The 21,454-nt window shown below is 34.4% G+C and overlaps 1 protein-coding gene across 1 annotated transcript; it reads right to left on the bottom strand.

Annotated features, from left to right (window-relative positions):
* Nucleotides 1-6,838: 6,838 nt before the first annotated feature.
* On the bottom strand, nucleotides 6,839-21,399 carry LOC131936382 (splicing factor U2AF 50 kDa subunit). The gene is made up of 12 exons (XM_059293334.1): nucleotides 21,277-21,399; nucleotides 13,921-14,056; nucleotides 13,733-13,836; nucleotides 13,057-13,202; nucleotides 12,708-12,824; nucleotides 11,682-11,820; nucleotides 11,356-11,435; nucleotides 9,566-9,688; nucleotides 9,239-9,325; nucleotides 8,813-8,939; nucleotides 8,148-8,251; nucleotides 6,839-7,869 (listed from the first exon to the last, which is right to left on the bottom strand). The coding sequence occupies exons 1-12, from the start codon at nucleotides 21,305-21,307 to the stop codon at nucleotides 7,738-7,740; spliced, it is 1,326 nt and encodes a 441-aa protein (XP_059149317.1). The 5' UTR covers nucleotides 21,308-21,399; the 3' UTR covers nucleotides 6,839-7,737.
* Nucleotides 21,400-21,454: the final 55 nt, after the last annotated feature.

Below are 21,454 nucleotides of genomic sequence, written 5' to 3'. Positions count from 1 at the left end.
GCATTTAAAAGCTTATTATTATTATAAAGTTTTTTTTTATATTTGTTTCATTAAAAGCTAGCTCGGTGCGCGAAGAAGTAAAAATTTGGAGGAAAGAAATTAGTGAATCACCGTTTTGTATATACAATATAGCGAGTGATTTGGAAGTCATCCCATGAATGAAGTCAGCAATATTAAATAGCCTAATTAATTTTTACTTTCTCGTATACGAAGTATAGAGGAAGTATTGTAATCGTGCAAAAAAAACAAATCGAGATTTTTACAAAATCTCGACGTTTTACACCTCCCTGAGTCGGAAAACCATATTTTTTCAATCTTGTCCGTATGTCTGTGTGTATGTGTGTGTGTGTGTGTCTGTCTGTCAACGCGATAACTTGAGTACAGCTACAGCTGGGTTGATGAAATTTCATATATAAGTATTATATCAAATTTGTAGTTCCGTGTTAACTTTTCAGCGATTTCCGGTAACCGAAAGTGGAACTTAATCTACTTTCAATTTTTCAAAAGCATAGATAAATGAAATTTCACAAGTAAGTAAAAGATCTAATTCTCTGCCTTCTGTCAAATTATTAGAAATTTTCCGCTGACCGGAAGTAGTAATTTACGCTATTTCCGATTTCTCAAAAAACGCATGTGAATTCATAAAGTACTAATGATATTCCGCACTATTATACACATATTGTTTAGCATTTACTTGGTTCTTTTTTCTACGAGATTTTATTTTTAAAAGTTTAAGTAACTAAAAATCCCGAGTTGCCATCCCCAGTAGTGTTATATAAGAATATTCGAGAAAGTTTAGGGGAGATCACTCCCGGTTTATTTTATTGTTTAGTTCTGAAAAAAGTGAGCTATCCCGTTTTAAAGATTTTACATACAAACGATAGTAAATGTAAAATTAAATAACAGACAAATAGCAAACACCATACAAAGAACATATAATAAAGAAATGTTGCTATCACACAATAAACAGTAATCACGCAACAAACCAGCTAAACACAACAGACAGGGAACAATCAAGCAAAAAACAGCAGTCAAATAAATAACAGAAAAACAGCTACGAAAAAAGAAAACAACAAATCCAGAACAAAAGACAAACATTAGTCAATCAATAAACAAAAGACAGTCGACTGGCGTACAAGAACAAGACAGATAAACACCAAAAAAATAAACACCATACAAAAAATGAACACCACATACAAAATAAACACCATACAAAAATAAACTGAAAATAAACAAAAAATAAACACCAAACAAAAAATGAACACCACATAAAAAATAAACACTATACAAAACATAAACTGAAAATAAACAAAAAATAAACACCAAACAAAAAATGAACACCACATAAAAAATAAACACCAAACAAAAAATAAACACCAAACAAAAAAATAAATACCAAACAAAAAATGAACACCAAACAAAAAATAAACACCATACAAAAAATAAATACGAAACAAAAATTGAACACCAAACAAAAAATGAACACCAAACAAAAAATAAACACCAAACAAAAAATAAATACCAATCAAACAAAAAAAAACACCAAACAAAAAATAAACACCAGACCAACGCCAGGAAAACCTCAAAAAAATCAACAAACAAAAGAAACAATAGACAAAAGCCAGTTTATGTTTGTCTCTACGTGAAATAATTTGCCCCTCGTTTTGAAATGCTATATAAAACAACTAATCAGCCCACACGAGACCAGGAATGCTCCAAAACCGTCTACCCTTTTGTCTGTGTGTGGACTACTATTCCTGTCAATAACTTTGTCTTTAAAAATGTATTTGTTATATCGGTGAGACGCCATTGTAGTATTGTACAGAGGTCAACGGTCTAGTTTATTTTTATGCCAGGAATACAATTATATTTTACTTGTATACGTAAATCACACAGGCACACACACATGCACACTCACACAAATATACATACATATATATATATATATATATATATATATATATATATATATATATATATATATATATATATATATATATATATATATATATATATATCACACAAATAAAAAGAAAATTTTACTGCACTTGAGGTTTTAAAAAATATTCCTGAAGTGGAACTAGCCTTGAAAACATATGGAAGGACATCAATGAAAAAAAAAACTTACTGCCATCACTTACCTAAATATCAATTTGTTTCTCAAGACCACGGGCCACAATTTCTCCAGGGGCCACAATTTCTCGAGGGGCCACAAATTCTCGAGTCCAGGGGGTGACCGCAAGTGTGTGGAAGGTGTCTCCCCTTGTCGCCTTATGATGCAGGTTCGACAACTCCGTTTCTAGTTTCGTTCGCACGTGTAACTTCAATATTGGCGACAACTCTCGGTTATTTTAAAGCACGGTTAGACTAGATATTTTATATTGAACTAAATCTTTGCACGTACTTATTTAGTGTGTATAAAACCTTCAAGTTTGTAGTTCTATTGTAGGTTCAGTAGAATGAAATATACAGGTTCCTACCCACTAAACTTGTTAGTCTTAGCCTGTGTTAAGTTGTTTCAACTGTCGCTGTGTACCCAGATTTTAAGCTTGAGTGCCCAGTGTCCTGTGGGTTAAATAGACCTCCGTGTGAAGAGCGCCCGTGGATCGGCGAGCCCCGGCTCGTGCTCCCACCCACGCCAAACGTGGAGACACGATCTGGACACGAGGGCTGGCTTGCCACATTGGCACAGCTGCAAGTCTTTGTGTCTGGAACCGTTTCTGTTCGCTGCTCAAGTTTATAATGTACTTTGTAAATACCAAATTAACGTCATATCTCAACCCAATAACTTTTAGTGTTATAGGTTTGATATTTTCTAGGTCGCCACGGGAAAGGGATAGAAGATAATTACTTTTCTCCTAAACCCTTTAAAGAAGTCATTATTATGTTATGGTTATTTTTATTTCTTGAAAAAGAGAAATTATACACAAGGAGTACTATTATCCTTTTAAAAGAAGAGTTATTCTGCATAATGACTAGCTATTATTCTGGAAATAAAGGGTAACTGAATTCGTATCGCCTAGACGACATTTATCGTTAACGGTTTGAGAAAATGGCGAATTGATGATACAAAATGGCTGAATTCGATGGCAGCACGAGAATTGAACGGTTTTTTAAAATCACGAGGACTTCCAGTCCATTGTCACGTGACCCAAGTCGTGTGGGTATTTTTTACGGAGTATGGTCTTTTGTCGTGGCTTTAGCGAAGTCAATATTTAAACTGTAGCCAATTTTAGACTGCTGTAGAAATAAATAGTTTCCTTACTTTCCGATCGTGTGGGCCAATTTTATCAAATAAAATCGGAATGTTTTCCGTGATTTTTAAAAATTCTAATTTTCTGAAATACAACTTGTTTTTTTATCCGTATCAGCCTGGTAATGAGGTAGATGAACTACTTAGCCTACTTTTGATGATCGTGTGGTCTTTCAAAACCAACCAGGCGAAAATGCCTAGACAAAACATCTCGTCAAACTGATCTTGTCAAAAAAAAAAAAGTGAGAGACAAACGGACCCCGTGAGTTCAGCTGCCTACAAAAGGGCTTCAGACAGCACTTCAGTTCTCCCAATATGTTGTCGGCCATTTTGCAGAATTCGGTTTTTTTTTTTTTTGGAGCTTTATCACGAAAGCCCTTTAATGAGGCCGTTTTGTCACGGGCCGTTTTAATGGCACATCGTAAATGACAGAAGATAGTATGACAAACGCAGTAGCACGGCAGAAATATTGAAACGAATTTCGTTTTTTTTTCTAATCTCGACATCATATTTTTTAAGGCAAATTTTTAAAATGTTTTTTAGGCTGCTCTTCATTTATTGAATTTATTTTAGGCTCGATAAGGTCCATTTATTCAACCATTAAAATAGACAGGCTCGGATTAAGTTCATGATAGGTGAGGTTGTGAGAGATGAAAATACGATAGGTTAGATCTTGACAAGTGAGGGCATGACGTGTGAGAATAATGACAGGTGAGACCATGACAGGTGACACCATGAGACTTGAGAATAATGACAGGTGAGACCATGACAGGTGACACCATGAGACTTGAGAATAATGACAGGTGAGACCATGACAGGTGACACCATGAGACTTGAGAATAATGACAGGTGAGACCATGACAGGTGACACCATGAGACTTGAGAATAATGACAGGTGAGACCATGACAGGTGACACCATGAGTCTTGAGAATAATGACAGGTGAGACCATGACAGGTGACACCATGAGACGTGAGAATAATGACAGGTGAGACCATGACAGGTGACACCATGAGACGTGAGAATAATGACAGGTGAGACCATGACAGGTGACACCATGAGACTTGAGAATAATGACAGGTGAGACCATGACAGGTGACACCATGAGACTTGAGAATAATGACAGGTGAGACCATGACAGGTGACACCATGAGACTTGAGAATAATGACAGGTGAGACCATGACAGGTGACACCATGAGACTTGAGAATAATGACAGGTGAGACCATGACAGGTGACACCATGAGTCTTGAGAATAATGACAGGTGAGACCATGACAGGTGACACCATGAGACGTGAGAATAATGACAGGTGAGACCATGACAGGTGACACCATGAGACGTGAGAATAATGACAGGTGAGACCATGACAGGTGACACCATGAGACTTGAGAATAATGACAGGTGAGACCATGACAGGTGACACCATGAGACTTGAGAATAATGACAGGTGAGACCATGACAGGTGACACCATGAGACTTGAGAATAATGACAGGTGAGACCATGACAGGTGACACTATGAGACGTGAGAATAATGACAGGTGAGACCATGACAGGTGACACCATGAGACTTGAGAATAATGACAGGTGAGACCATGACAGGTGACACCATGAGACTTGAGAATAATGACAGGTGAGACCATGACATGTGACACCATGAGACGTGAGAATAATGACAGGTGAGACCATGACAGGTGACACCATGAGACTTGAGAATAATGACAGGTGAGACCATGACAGGTGACACCATGAGACTTGAGAATAATGACAGGTGAGACCATGACAGGTGACACCATGAGACTTGAGAATAATGACAGGTGAGACCATGACAGGTGACACCATGAGACTTGAGAATAATGACAGGTGAGACCATGACAGGTGACACCATGAGACGTGAGAATAATGACAGGTGAGACCATGACAGGTGACACCATGAGACTTGAGAATAATGACAGGTGAGACCATAACAGGTGACACCATGAGACTTGAGAATAATGACAGGTGAGACCATGACAGGTGACACCATGAGACGTGAGAATAATGACAGGTGAGATCATGACATGAATAGTGACTATATATTCAGCTAGAAAATACAAGGACCAACTGTTTTCTTAATCCCGACAAAAATCTCTCTCTCTCTTAACTGATAAACAAAGTCCGACTAAAAAATGAATTTAGAGCAAAACAAGCACACCCTAACCCAGCTACTGTAATTAATTGAGTGTTTACATAATCAGAGTGCTACTCTTGTTTCTATTCAAGCCGCTCTTCGTGCTGCAAAAAAACAAATTAAATCTCTGGGGCCTTTATTTATATCCAAATCCATCCTGGCAATTCACATCAGCTCGTGCGATGCACGTGCATCTCAAGAAATATTTGTTTTTGTTGCGTGGGCGTCACACGGTGGAGGGAGGGTAACGATCGCACTGGGTTACTTACTCCTCCATAAAAGATACGGGGGGAGTGGTAGAAATGACACCAAGTAAGGCGGAGGAAGGCGAGATGGACGACACCAAACGCATTTTAAAATCTATTTACCAGAGGTTTTTTAATGTCTACTGCTCTCAGGGGTAGCTCATAAAATCTCGTACACAATATAGCGAACAATGCTTTACTTTTACTAAAAAGTTTATTTTGGAGGTTGTTTTTTTTTTAATTTTCAGCGCATTCAAAAGCTTTGTATTCTAAAGGTCTGCTTTTTAATCTAATTAGATTTTTAATTAATGATTAAAATTAATTTAAAGATCCCTATATTCAATGACACAAGGGAGGTAACAAGATTTAGCTCGATGAGCTGTATTTACGGAACGTTTCATACCTGAGTGAGGCCAGACTAGAGTAAAGGCAGATGGTTGTCGAATGGTGTACGAGTTGGTATTTGGGCAATGATTTTTAATCTCACAGTGGCGGCTTATTAAAAATAGCATAATTAAATTACTAAATATTGTGCTCATTTTTAAAACTTACACTTGTATACTGACTTCTATTCAATAGGCCTACATAGCTGAATGTAACTCGTGTAATAAAACCTTTATAATAATAAAAAATTGTATAAACACTGAAAATTTACCTCATCCCTTTTTGTGAAATCATCAGTAGCTCATGAAATTTCAAAACTTAATATTATTATTAGATTTATTTTATCAAAAGTAGTAAGCCAGCTTTTATGGCTCTTTTGTATTGATCTTTTAAGGTGAGTTAGTACCAACAGACTCCATTGAAGTAAAATAAATGAACTGTTCGATTTGTGTTGCTAGCATCAGCAGTAATAATTGCCTTGCCTCCATTTCAACTATAGCATATAAATTGTGGTCTACTTTCCTTCCCTCTACCCACTCTAAAGGAAAAAAATAATTAAAAAGATCAAAGTAATTAAACACTGACTTTAAAAATTGCTCAAAATAATATTCATAGAATAATACAAATTCTAATGACAATTTATATGGTGCTTTCATTGCCTACCATTCTCAAGTCAATCTCTTCAATCACGAATTATTGCTAGCTAAAAGATGTGAAGATAGTGATAACATCTAATCTATACTCAAACACAAGACAAATAACAAAAAGGAAACGCCCACATCATCAAAAACACTATATAATATTCAACTTACTTTATTTTTTTTAGCTTACATGACAATTATGCACTAGATGGACAAAATAAGATTGCCTAAATCTTGTAGACTGGTTGCTATGCAACCACTGACAAACATACCCACATTCTCACACACTTGTGCTCAACAATTCTGTTATTCTGTCAAACATCTATGTTAGTTGCCATCAAACTGGTTTAAAAAATATGTATTACATAGACAATGTTTTGGAATAAAATATGCTACCTTGACCAAAGATTTGAAAGGAGGAAAAAAATGAACCACCTAAAACATTAAGTGTATTGAACTGGTCTTTGATCATAATCTGAATACTATACATCTGCTGCAAAGGTTTATTGTGTTAAATTTAAATACTGCTTAAGTTTAACTATCAAGTTTGTTATGTCCATCAGCCTATTAGATTTTATGAGTAGCCTATGCATTCATGTCTAACCAACAAAAAAAAAAAAACATTAACAAGCAGGAATGCATTAAACTTTACCTAGCAAAGAACATTTTAAATAAAATTCTCATGACATGAATTTTTCAGTTAAGTTGTAATCCACTTTTAAAAGTGCCAACTCTAAACTTTAGGAAAATACACTATAAAGCCTAATATCAAATAAAATGGATACTTTCTGGTTATAGGGAACGTGATCCTAAATTTTGATTCACCTAATTTCATCATTTTGATTTTTTATTACCTTAACACTGACATTTAAAAACAAAGTTAAAATAGTGCTTTGCAAAAAAGACAACTAAAAACAAATTGCTTTCAAAAAATGACAATAATTATGAAATAGAATTGTCTTTTTGGTAATAAAATTTGGGATGAATACCTAAACTTGGTGGCTTAGCGTTGGTTAACTATGTGTTAGAAGCTTGATTGCCCAAATTTAAAACTCCCTTCTATGGTAACGATCTGGATCATAATAGGATGTAACAACCACACGATTGGAGAACTTCCTTCCAGTAAGTGCTGCTTGAGCTTTCTGACACTCTATTATTGAATTGAACTCCACAAAAATCTGAAAGACATTTGATTTGCAGACAAAAAGGTACACAACTCATTAAATCAAGCAGATAATATTATAAGCACTAAACAGATAAGGGTTAAAAAATACTAGTTAGTAACTAGGTTAAAATAAATGTGATGCCATGTGAATGTTTTAGATAATACATTTAAATGTACAAAAGGTGAAACTGATCAAATACTTTTTTTAAAAAACAGACTAAATAAACTAAAATTAGAATATTACATCCATTTGTTAAGTAAGGTGCAAGTTCAAAATAGTAAAAGAAATACCTTGCCAACACCTGGGACCTCAACGCCTTTAATTGGACGAGGGATTTCCAAGCTCATGACTACACCATACTTTCCACATTCTTCTTTAACATCTTCAACAATGTCTGGGGGTAAATGTATGGATCCATTAGACCATAGTTTTTAATATATTTACAAGTTGATCATAAATTTTTTTAAATAAAGTTTTAAGATTATGAGAATTTAATTTTTAAAACTCATATATTTCAAAGACATGTAATGTTGACTAGTGGTACTAATGTAAGTTCCTAACACCCCCCCCCCTCCCCATTATTTTGTTAGCAAGTGGGAGAGTGTCTGTTTATATGTAACATAGAGAAACTATTCCCAGTATTTTAAAGGTGTTTAACAAATTTCAAGGACATTTTACAATATAATGAAACCAACATTATAAATGATTGAACCCTGACATGTTGTTGTAACCAAATTAAGAGTGGGCGATTGGCCTTTTATTATTGTTAATTTTACACATTAAGTCTATAATAATTCTCCATACTTTGATCAAAATGTTTTTAAATGTGTCAAACTCAGTAAGATGTTTTTTCCTCAAAATAACCAGGATAAAATTTTTAGATAGTGCTAGTAGAATCGCGACTTTAATTTATAGCAAATTGAGACTCCAGAAAACTAAAGAGAAATCTATTTACCTTCATATTCTTCCTCATCAACCAGCTCTTCAGGTGTGATCATGTTCATCAGACACAAGACTTCTGTGGCTGGTCCAGCTCCTTGATTCAAGTTCAGACCTGGAACTTGAAGCTGGACTGGAGCTTGCTATAAAAAGTTATGTTAAAACAACTTAACTTTTTTACCAAAGAGAACATGATAAATTCTACCAGCTATCTTGCCTAGATAATCATTACATATTTACATTTGTCTCTTCCAAGTTAAAAGTCTGAGGCTTTTAAAACAATACGCTCAACCAGAAAAGTTATTTTAAAAAATCCAGTGGATTTCCACACATGGAAAGTTACTAAATTTTTTCATATCTAAAACAATAAACAGAATTTTTAAATTTATACCACTGCAAAAAGCAAAATGTAATTTACTGAGGTATTGATTGCATTGCTTACCTGTTGAGCATTCTTTGCTCCTACGCTTGCTCTTTGTACAATAAGTTTTTTATCTCCCAGTTGCATGCCATTGAGTCCTGCACAAGCCTGCAAGCAATTGACCAATAAAACAATGTAAGATTTATCAAAGGAATTAAGTATTTTTTTAAAAATGCAATTAGAAAGCAATTTATTGCTTTAACTTAAAATTTTCTGTGTACTATTGGATAACAAAAATTAGATCACTAACTAGTCTGTGTCAACCCTGTATTGCCATGTGTGATTATATTTTTGCTGTTACTATTTGTACTAATAAAAAAACAATTATGTAACTGAAAAACAACCAACCTGATCTGTAACAGAAACATCAGCATACTCGCAAAAAGCAAATCCCTTGGTAAGACCAGTTGCACTATCCTTGACAAGATTAAATGCACTGAGAGGTCCAAATGAAACCAGTAACTCTTTTACCTGAAGACAAAAATAATTAACAAGGTCAGAAAAACACCAGGAAATGTTAAAAAATCCAACAAAATCATAAAACCTAACTTATTTGGCTATAAGAAAAGCTATGGTTAACTAAATAGCAGCATTTAAATTTCGAAACTCATAATATGTTAAAATGAATATATCTTATAATTAAAAAATTAAAATATGGTAGGATTATACTTACCTGTTATTAGCCCTATAAATCTAGACATTAACAAAAACTACATACAACTGACAAATTATCAACTAAACTTACCTTGCATTTGAGGGGGCCTTCAAACAATACTAATAAATATTTATTTGCAAGGAAGGAATGTAGTATTAATGACACAAAATTTTGCTCTCAAATTGACAACTAATTAACAATTTCACCCAAAATTTAGTTCGGAAGCTGAAGAAATGTTTAGATGGCTGCTTTCTTCAAGTTTTATTAAACTCACTCCTTACGCGGATATACATATGTGATAACACTTGCCTGTGTCCTGCAGGGCCACACACAAAAGTAAGATTGTAGTGGTAATACAATGTAGTGGATAAGTTAACGCACTTTCAACCTCTTCCCTAAGCTAGGGAATGAAAGGGGGAAGAAACAAGAAGAAAAACGTTTAGAGCCTGCATTTTTTAAAAATAACATGTCACAATATGTGCCTGGCTTGTTCGTTTTCAAGAATCTGCTTGTTTAAGCTTTTATTTCTCAATATATTAAAGAGGATCTTTTTAACATTCTTTGTTACAGACATTGTAATCTCTAAAATGTTGCTAGAAACTAATTGTGAAAATACCTGTTACTGAAAAAATTATTTGCTTTTTATTGCTAAACTTCCTGTTAAAAAAGAATATTGAAACCTGTAAAAAAAATGATGGTCTTTGGAGAAAAAAACTTGAGCTGAGCTGGCACTGGTTTTGCTGAAAAAAAATCCTGAAAAATCCTTCCTTTTCACTGCTTTTACAATCTAATGATATGGAATGACATTTTTTTGTAATGGAAAAGTCCTTGAAGACACAAGAAAGTGTCAAATTTTAAGTTTGAAAAAAATCAGCAGTCACCATTTTTTATCAGCATCTGACAAGAGATTTAAGTATTTGCCATCTGGTAATTTAATAATTTAAAGACTGAATTCACACAAAGATGATGATCATGACACTGCTTATTACTTAACAATCTAAAACGTAAGGTGTTCCGGAATGAAGATGGGGAAAAAATAGAAAGTTGAAATACTTTGCACTACAAGTTGCCCTAAAAAAATACTGCAATAACAGGTAAATCAATTCCCATGCATTCAAGCCATCAACTTGATATATTTGCTGAAAAAAATTGCCTGTGGAACCAATCTATTCTCTTTATGCAATTTCATCATCACAAGTAGACCAAACATAAAACTATGCTTTTAAGATGATTTGTGCAGGAAAGGAAAGGAGAAAGTGAGGAAATAGCCTATAAAATGGCTAAATAAACACACGAAGAAATACAGCTCAGAAACCTATTGAAAAGCAGTTCTCTAAACAAAAATACACAATTTTCTTCCCAATACTTGTCCTTCTACCCACATGTCTGGCCAAGACATCTTTTCCACATTGGTGACATCAGACTCTGTAAAATGACTCATCCGAAAATAAAAATTTCCGCAGCAACAAAATTCTATATTTACCTGATCTTCATTTAAATAACTTGGCAACCCTCCAATAAATATTTTGTGTGCAGAATCTTGGACAACTGTTGATACAACACCTGAAAAAAATTATCAAAACACTGATATTATAAATGAATATAAAACATTTTAAATATAAAATTCAAATAAAGTTTGATTTACAATGTGATGTGCATAAAAATGTCATGTGTGCATGTCATGGTCAACACTACTAGATCAGATCTATCAAAATCAGTATAAACAATTTTTTTAAATTGTACACTGTGTAAACAGAATTAAATTTTACCAGTAAAACTGATTTTTAAAAATATATCCTAGCAAATTACCTGGTACAGCTAAAGTAGGATTTTCAGCCATGCCAGGAAGAGGCTTGTAATCACTTGGTCTTCTTATTTTGAGGGGTTGTCCTTGAAAACTAATACCATCAAATGCAAGAGCTTGTGTAGTCTCATCCACAGACCGAAACTGTAAAAATATTTTATTGAGGTAGTAGTAATAAATGTGATAACATTCATAAATAATCCAAAAGGTTTCTAGAGAGTTCAATTAAGCAATCTGGAGATATCTGTAAAGGATACATCACTCAGAGAAAGTAAAGAACAGACCATATGAACCCCTCATTCACTGAGGTCATAGAAAAAGGTAACTGAAACTTCATGTGCCCTATTAACCATCAATCTTAAGAGTAGCTGAACAATAGCAGCAAAAATTAAAAATAATGTTAATGCCATGGAAATGGGAGGCTAAAGAAAGCTACTTCGAATTTGGTACTAAGATAACATCTCCAATAATATAGTAATGTTCAGCTGACAATTACTAAAAACATTTAAAATAGCACAGCCAAGTCACACTGTCATCAATACTGCAGAAGAATTTCCTAAAAGCATAGTATCAAAAGAACAGTGGGAAAATAAACTCAAAGAATGAATGAGTGAGACAGTAAAAATGACTGAAAACAGAGAGCTGGTCAAAAGGACACTTGTGGTACCATAATGGTTTACCAAACTGATGGATAGAAACTATATAAAGAAAATAAATACACCATAAAAAAAAACATTTTTTCAGAAATTACTTATCCCACCAAACCTTCCCATCAACACAGACTTAGGCACTCAAAGATATAATTTAATTGAATGATTTATAATTAACAACACAACACAAGCTTTTGGCTTACATGAAATAACCAAAGAAATTTTTAAGTCACTTAAATGTTTAACATGTTCTGAGTTTTATAACCCTTTTAATTTTAAACACTGCACCAAAGTTGTCCAAAATAAGCTTCTTTAGTGAGTTTTTATAAAAGATAGCCAAACTATTTTAATTTAAAATAATGCAAAACCATAAAACATTACCTCAAGAAAAGCAAAGTTTTTGTCTAAATTAATTTGAACTGCTATTACAGGGTTACCCTCTGCTTGAGCAAGACCTGTAATACGCATTTGGTGGTTGAAAAAGTCCATCATAGCTTCCTGAAATTTGAATATTTATAATGAGCAAAATTAAAACATTTAATCAGTCTTTTTAATTAATTATTTCAACTATTTTTATATAATTTTATGTAGAGGAATATGTTTAACTATTCCTGTAATAAAAAATCCATCAAGCGTTTGTAAACAAAAGTATCTAATTTATATTAAGAATAAACAGCTTCAGTAGATTCTGATTATCTATTGTTTCCCATGGCAGCGTGGCTGCACTCACATCAGTCATCCCAAATGGAATACCGCCCACATATAACCTGCGAGCTTGACGGCTGAGGGAGCTGCCAGCATAATTGACACTGGCATCAGCACTAGTAGGCCCAACTGCAGGGGCAGTGGTAGGCTCTGCCGGAATCTGGCCAGAAGCTAGAGGGAAACAAGAGATAAGAAAATTTGCCCTAAGTCTCAGCAATAAAAAATATTGTGCCATGCCTGAAGTAAAATACACATTTTTTAAAAATAAAATCAAACCCAAAGTTGCATAGTAAAATCTCAGGTCAAAGCAAAGATGTTTGTATTGTACTTCAAGCTTGGCACTGAACAATAGACCAGTCAACAAACACTCACGTCAGTAACCCCAAAAGGAATATTTCCCACATAGAGGCGGCGTGCTTGTCTACTTAGCGTGCTCATACCAGGAACCTGAGTAATGTCTGCTAAGGCCACAGATGAGAATACCTGAGCTACAGGTTCCTGTGGGATCTGGCCGGCCGCTACAATAAGCAATAACAGTATATGGCTATACTAGCACACCAATTCTCTTAAGTTCCCACTATTCTATAAAATCTAAATTTACTTTCCTTTAAGGTGAACTTGAGGGTAACTCACTTTTTAAATTTAGGATACTGGTACTATAAATTAAAGTGTCAATATTAAATAAGCAGTAAAAATTATACCTTGCATAGCTTTATACTGTGCTGGTGATATATGTTCATAGCCAGGAGGTGGAATATCCCAATATTTGTAGGGTCTCTTCTTTCTTGTTTTCTTTGGTGATCGACTACAGGAATATACACATAGTTTTTAACTTGTCATATAAAATCTTAGAAATATATTTAAAAAATTTCTAAAATGAAGTTAATACCTCCGGGATCTTTTAATTTTACGATCTCTTGACCTAGACCTTTTGCGATCGCGATCTCTGCTTCTTGATCTTCGACGAGGTGAACGGGATCTTTTTCTGTCTTTGTCGCGTTTTCTTTCTGAATGTGTATTTTCCTCTAAGAAATAAGCATGATAACCAGAGTAAGATAAACATCAAATAACATGATTCGGCCTAATAAAAACGATTCTTTAAAAAAATTGACTATTCCTTCTATCATCAATTCTTCCATTGTATTGTACAATGGCATAATGATGCCATAACAAAGGATGCCATTGTTTATGTCATGATTACATGGGAAAACCAAATTGTTTTTGGTGTTTTATTTTTATTTTGATCTAGTGCCGAAAATATTAAAACATCAAAAACATCCAATCTTAAGTAGGCCTTAAGTCCGAAAAGAAAACCAAACAGACAGGATTTATAACATTATTTTTACGAAAAGACTAGTCGGAAAAAGCTTTTGCCCCCTAGGCTAGGCTGGCACACAGAAGACGCAAAAACGCAATGACCTTAAAAAGGCTAAATATGAGCTGAAATTACCCATAAGTGCTGAGTAATGGGCTGAAACTACCCTAAACAGCTGTGCAAAGGGCTCATATTACTCTTTTAGCCTTATTCTTCTAACAAAGCTAACTGTATTGTGTGGCTCAGCGGTTGCGCTTTGGGCGGATCGTCAGGGAGATAGAATTACTAAAGAGATCTACCCATCTAGTCTGTAAGTAAAGTATAAAAAAATTTTTTAAAGTATTTTAATAACATATGTTAATCCCTTCAGGACAAATGAACAACGAACATTTAGATTAGATGACAAGAAAAACCAGGTCAATGTAGCCTAGTACTAGTATTACTTGCTAAACCAGAAGCATGGCCGAAATTTTTTTAAAGTATTTTAATAACATATGTTAATCCCTTCAGGACAAATGAACAACGAACATTTAGATTAGATGACAAGAAAAACCAGGTCAATGTAGCCTAGTACTAGTATTACTTGCTAAACCAGAAGCATGGCCGGTTGCTAACAACAACATGGCATACACGCCGGACGATTTTTCGTCTTAGTTTCAGTGACCTTCTTAGAATTACTGTTTAAAATGTTTACCACGAGCAAAATCGCTGGGTTTTCACGTTATAAAAAACTCATAGGTGGCAGGGTTATATATACCAGAAAAGCATTTTAAAATTTGGTTTTGAGAATGGAGACTAAATTCAAAAGTTGGTTTCATTAAAATGGAAATTTGAAAATATCAACGGTGTATGTACAAAAATGAGCAAGAGCATAAAGGATTTTTTAGTTTTATCAGTCTATGAAAAAAGAAATATAAAATAGGCCCATTGTGAGTAGTTTTTTTTATAAGACCGGCGTTCATATCACAACCAATTTTTTCATTTTTTAAAAACCGTGTGACAGCTATTATTTGGTTCATCAACAGTGAGGAACTCACTGCATAACCGATTCATGGTTTGCCGTTGCCTCAAACATAAGAGTGATATAACATGTCATGGAGAGGTGTGTCATGGCAGTGAGTGACAAATAATAAATTAAGTAGGCCTAATTGGTTTAAAACGAACAAAAAACTTCAAAATTAGTGTCTAATGGATTAAACATGGATGTCTATTATTCAGTTTAAATAAAAAATAGAGTAGGCCTAAACCAAAATTTTAGATTTAGTGAGAAAATCTATTGTAGCCGCACTGCATCTTCTTGATCTTGGGGCTAGAATCTGGCTTATTTTTAACTACCCCGTGAATGATTTTTTAAATATTTAATGAGCCTCTCGAATATCTTTAAGACTTTTCTCACAGGGGTCCATTACGGATGAGGAAAGTCCTGACTGGCAAAGCCAATGGACACCAGCGAGAAAAGTCTCAAAGGTATTTGAGAGGTGTATAAATTCATTTAAAAATCATGCACAGCGTAGTTACAATTAATATGGTTATAAAATCCTGTCTATCTGGTTTTTTTCGGACTTTACTAAAGATTGGATGTATTTGATGTTTATAATATTTTCGGTAACTAAATAAAAATTTAAAAAAAAACAAAAACAATTTGGTTTTCACGTGTAATGGCGACATAAACAATGGCATCCTGCTATTGGATAGGCCGCCATTGATTTTATTGTACACATTGTAAGCTAAAAATAGAAAACTAGGTCATGGGGTTTTAAATTTGCATTGTAATTTAAAAACTTGATCTGCAAAGTTTTGTAAACAAATAGTTATCGATCACTAAGTTACTGTACAGCCAATCAATATTTGTCTTACGAAAGTGAAACATCCGGTTATAACTTAGGCTTGATGAAAATAAATAGAAATGTAGTAGCGAGGCTCACTAACTTGAAAGCGTCTCTGGTTGCTAACAACAACATGGCGTCCTACACCGGACGCTTAGTTTCGGACATTTTACTTGTCTGCCCAAGTGACTTTCTAGGAATTCGTTTTTAAAATGTTTACCTCGTGAAAAATGGCGGTTTTTTCACATAATGTAAACAAACTATAAATGGCAGTGCTAAATATGCCAGAGAAACGCTATAAATTGCTTTGGATAATGAAGACCGAAGCTCAAAAAGTGGTGCCGACAAACATTCGTAGATCTTTTTAAATATTAGCTACTACGATGTAGATCGGAAACCGAAAGTAGGCTACATCAATATTAGATTTAGCAGTCTGTGTAAAAATAAATCGAATATTACATGCGCTAATTTTTAAAAAAATTCTCCAAAACGGTCACCACCAAAAGTAAAAATTCCATAACCCACGTGACCGCTATTGGGCGGGAGACGTTTGCCTAGGTGGCTCTATCGACTCTTTACTACGTTTGTGTTGTTATTTATGTTGACAAGCGTTAAGTGAATATTTTCCAATTTTGATTTTTACATTGCTGGACAAATTAATTAAGTATTTCGATCTGAACATGGGAAGATAGGAATTAGTTGGTATTTCTGTAAAAGCCCGTAAACCGGTGATCTGGTGGTGAAACGCGATCTCGATACGTCTAGTAAAGTCTAGGTGCTAAATTATTTACTTGATTTTATTATTACTAATTACGACTTGATCGAATTATAGTTAATATTATTTTCATTTGCTTTCATTTTTTATATAATTGATTATTATGATTTAGATCCAGAAGGACTAGGCTAATAAATTATAATAATCATATTAGAGGACAGCCTGCATAAACAAAAGTTGATCTAGATCTAGATCTAGTTGACACAGTACTTGGACTTGCGCACACGCTCGCGTGACGAAAGAACGCAAGCGGGCTCGTGACGAATTTGCATAATTTTTCACTCACAAGTGATCAGCGTTAATGTGATAGGCGTAGCCTAACAATCTTTAAATAGATCTAGACACCAGCTCTAGATACAAATTTAAGTATTAAAACTCCGCCTGGATATGTCTAGCTTCGGACGGGCGATGTTTCTCTCGTTGACAAAACAACGCGAGCGAGCCGTCACTACGCACAGCCTATGAGTGGCGATGTTTGGAATGCATTTCTCGCTCACATGTGATGAAATTTAATGCAACGACAGTTTTAAAAATAAAAACAGATATTTTATTATGTCTATATAGATCTACTTTTTTTTAATATTTAAAACTCAGCCTGGACAAAGCTTCCATGCTGGATAAGGGAGGAGGGTTAGATTCCGCCGTTAACTCAATCTATTATTATTAGGCCTAATTGTCCTAATTAAACATTCCTATTTACACTGATTAATCAAGACTGAATAAAAGTGAAAATGAATACCTTTAAAAAGTTTAGATCTATATATTTTTAAACGTGATTTTTTTGGTTCATTCCTTTGGCGTTTACTAGAAATACAGTAAATAGATTACATAACCAAGTTACGAGTATCCTTTCGATTTCGTTTTATTGCAGCATACCTCCACTTCCCCCTCCCCACACATGATCCTTACGAACCTCCTTGGTCGTTTTCAGGTCAACTTTAGGAACCAGATCTTTGAATGGTTGTCATGGAAAAATCTTTCCCAGCTAAGCCGCATGGCACCAATAATTAAAATCATGTATTTTAGTTCAAAATGAGCTAAAATCATCAAATGTAGTGCCTGGTTAGTTAGAGAAATATCTCTAGCTTTTATTGGTATTGGTTAAAAAAATAAATAATTAAAATTAAGATTTAGTGAGCCTCGCTAAAATGTAGCCTTAAACTCAACAAATTATTTTCAAGTTCTCTGGATTTGCAACTTTTATAACATTTATTCTAAAAATATAAAATTTCTAAATTAATTTTAGGCTTATGTTTTTATTTTTTTTTTTTTTTTTTACGGTCTAAATCTAAAAAGCACGTTTTTATTCCATGTCAACAACATTGGGGACGGAATCTCGTCAACTCGCTCGCCTCCATTTGAAATTAATTTCTCACCAAAAATTTTAAAAACTAAACAAGATCATTTTACACCCTAACACCAAAAAGTCAGGTTTTTATAACCATATTTAGTAGCGAGGCTCACTAACTTGAAAGCGTCTCTGGTTGCTAACAACAACATGGCGTCCTACACCGGACGCTTAGTTTCGGACATTTTTCTTGTCTGCCCAAGTGACTTTCTAGGAATTCGTTTTTAAAATGTTTACCTCGTGAAAAATGGCGGTTTTTTCACATAATGTAAACAAACTATAAATGGCAGTGCTAAATATGCCAGAGAAACGCTATAAATTGCTTTGGATAATGAAGACCGAAGCTCAAAAAGTGGTGCCGACAAACATTCGTAGATCTTTTTAAATATTAGCTACTACGATGTAGATCGGAAACCGAAAGTACATCAATATTAGATTTAGCAGTCTGTGTAAAAATAAATCGAATATTACATGCGCTAATTTTTTAAAAAATTCTCCAAAACGGTCACCACCAAAAGTAAAAATTCCATAACCCACGTGACCGCTATTGGGCGGGAGACGTTTGCCTAGGTGGCTCTATCGACTCTTTACTACGTTTGTGTTGTTATTTATGTTGACAAGCGTTAAGTGAATATTTTCCAATTTTGATTTTTACATTGCTGGACAAATTAATTAAGTATTTCGATCTGAACATGGGAAGATAGGAATTAGTTGGTATTTCTGTAAAAGCCCGTAAACCGGTGATCTCGTGGTGAAACGCGATCTCGATACGTCTAGTAAAGTCTAGGTGCTAAATTATTTACTTGATTTTATTATTACTAATTAGGACTTGATCGAATTATAGTTAATATTATTTTCATTTGCTTTCATTTTTTATATAATTGATTATTATGATTTAGATCCAGAAGGACTAGGCTAATAAATTATAATAATCATATTAGAGGACAGCCTGCATAAACAAAAGTTGATCTAGATCTAGTTGACACAGTACTTGGACTTGCGCACACGCTCGCGTGACGAAAGAACGCAAGCGGGCTCGTGACGAATTTGCATAATTTTTCACTCACAAGTGATCAACGTTAATGTGATAGGCGTAGCCTAACAATCTTTAAATAGATCTAGACACCAGCTCTAGATACAAATTTAAGTATTAAAACTCCGCATGGATATGTCTAGCTTCGGACGGGCGATGTTTCTCTCGTTGACAAAACAACGCGAGCGAGCCGTCACTACGCACAGCCTATGAGTGGCGATGTTTGGAATGCATTTCTCGCTCACATGTGATGAAATTTAATGCAACGACAGTTTTAAAAATAAAAACAGATATTTTATTATGTCTATATAGATCTACTTTTTTTTAATATTTAAAACAGCCTGGACAAAGCTTCCATGCTGGATAAGGGAGGAGGGTTAGATTCCGCCGTTAACTCAATCTATTATTATTAGGCCTAATTGTCCTAATTAAACATTCCTATTTACACTGATTAATCAAGACTGAATAAAAGTGAAAATGAATACCTTTAAAAAGTTTAGATCTATATATTTTTTAAACATTTATACGTGATTTTTTTGGTTCATTCCTTTTGCGTTTACTAGAAATACAGTAAACTAGGCATGCTGCCCAGCTTTGCTTAGGCTTTCGAAGACATTGAGAATTTGAATGCTTAATTAATTCGCCCGAGGGTCGGTCTACGACCTCAGGAGTTATGAAGAGGTTCCTCCGTGGACATTTTTTTTAATTTATAGCTCATATAAGGCGCCGGTCAGTCGAGGTCAGTTTTGACCCCATCATCGTAGACTTTTCGGTCAACCGGCCCCCGTGTTCAGTCGCCCCAAGGCAAGATCCTGCCAAATTTGAAGCGCCTGCGGCGCCGGGAAGTGCCCTATCGGGCACCCGACAACTTTGCTTTATATATTATAGATAAACAAAGATTTCAATAAAGTAATTAAGGCCTGAAATACTTTAGTATAGAAATGTATTATTTGAATAGATGAATCTAGAATATCTAGATCTAGAATCCAAATAAATAAAATAAATTTTATGAGTTTAGGCCGGAAAAATTGTATTGTATACATTTCATAGTGTACGTAGATCTAAATCAAATTTGAATGAAATAGTTCATTTCTTTTTATTCAAACACGGCAGATGACGTCATTAGTTAATGTATAAGCAATAGCGACGTCACAGTTTTATGCGTTCTTTTTCACATGTATTAATGCTTTTCCGGTTGCATAAATAATACTGTTTCTCTACATTCGAATACGCCTTTAATTTTTATTTTTCTTCTTTAACTAAAATTGTGGTTATACATTTAAAACATCTAACATATTATTTTCAACAAAAGTCCGTAAAAAGTTCTCGATATATCGCTGCCGATTCTGACGTGATGTCCGGCGAAAATTTTTTGCGGACAGAGAAAGAGAGAGAGAGAGAGAAGAGCGCACATGGCCTTTTATAAATTAGGATAGATTACATAACCAAGTTACGAGTATCCTTTCGATTTCGTTTTATTGCAGCATACCTCCACTTCCCCCTCCCCACACATGATCCTTACGAACCTCCTTGGTCGTTTTCAGGTCAACTTTAGGAACCAGATCTTTGAATGGTTGTCATGGAAAAATCTTTCCCAGCTAAGCTGTATGGCACCAATAATTAAAATCATGGGATGATTATAGATACCAGTTTCCGATAATGGAATCTTCTTTAAAAAAGGGGTGTTGGGTTGTTAGTAGTATTGTAATCTTGACTAATTTTATGATTAGAAATTAGGGTTAGGCGTATGTTTGGACCAGGGTTGGGGTTAGGGTTAGGGACAGGGTTAGCATTAACATTAGCCAGCCATGAGTGTATTTAGTTAACTACCAGTAACCTAACACCCCTTTTTTAAAGAAGATTCCATTTTCAGACACCGGTGTAAACATTCTCCCACAAAATTTACTACATTAGCACACTAATTTAAAAAAATACTAGAGTTAAGTACCAAGTTTTATATCAATTTGATCGTCACTCATTTTCTTTCTTTACAGGATAAACTGATGCTTCTTAAAAATGTAGTCGTACGTTTCAAGACAAGATGGCGTCGATTTTAGTTTGGCCAGGTACGAAAAAGAAAACAATAGCATTTAACTATTTAAAAATCTGGGTGTCTAATAATAATA

This window comes from Physella acuta, unplaced genomic scaffold (assembly GCF_028476545.2).
Source record: "Physella acuta isolate Inbredline_101_S28 unplaced genomic scaffold, ASM2847654v3 ptg000177l, whole genome shotgun sequence".
Taxonomy (NCBI): Eukaryota; Metazoa; Mollusca; class Gastropoda; family Physidae; genus Physella; species Physella acuta.
The sequence above is the reverse complement of the archived record's forward strand: the minus strand, read 5'-3'. Positions and strand labels throughout refer to the sequence as shown.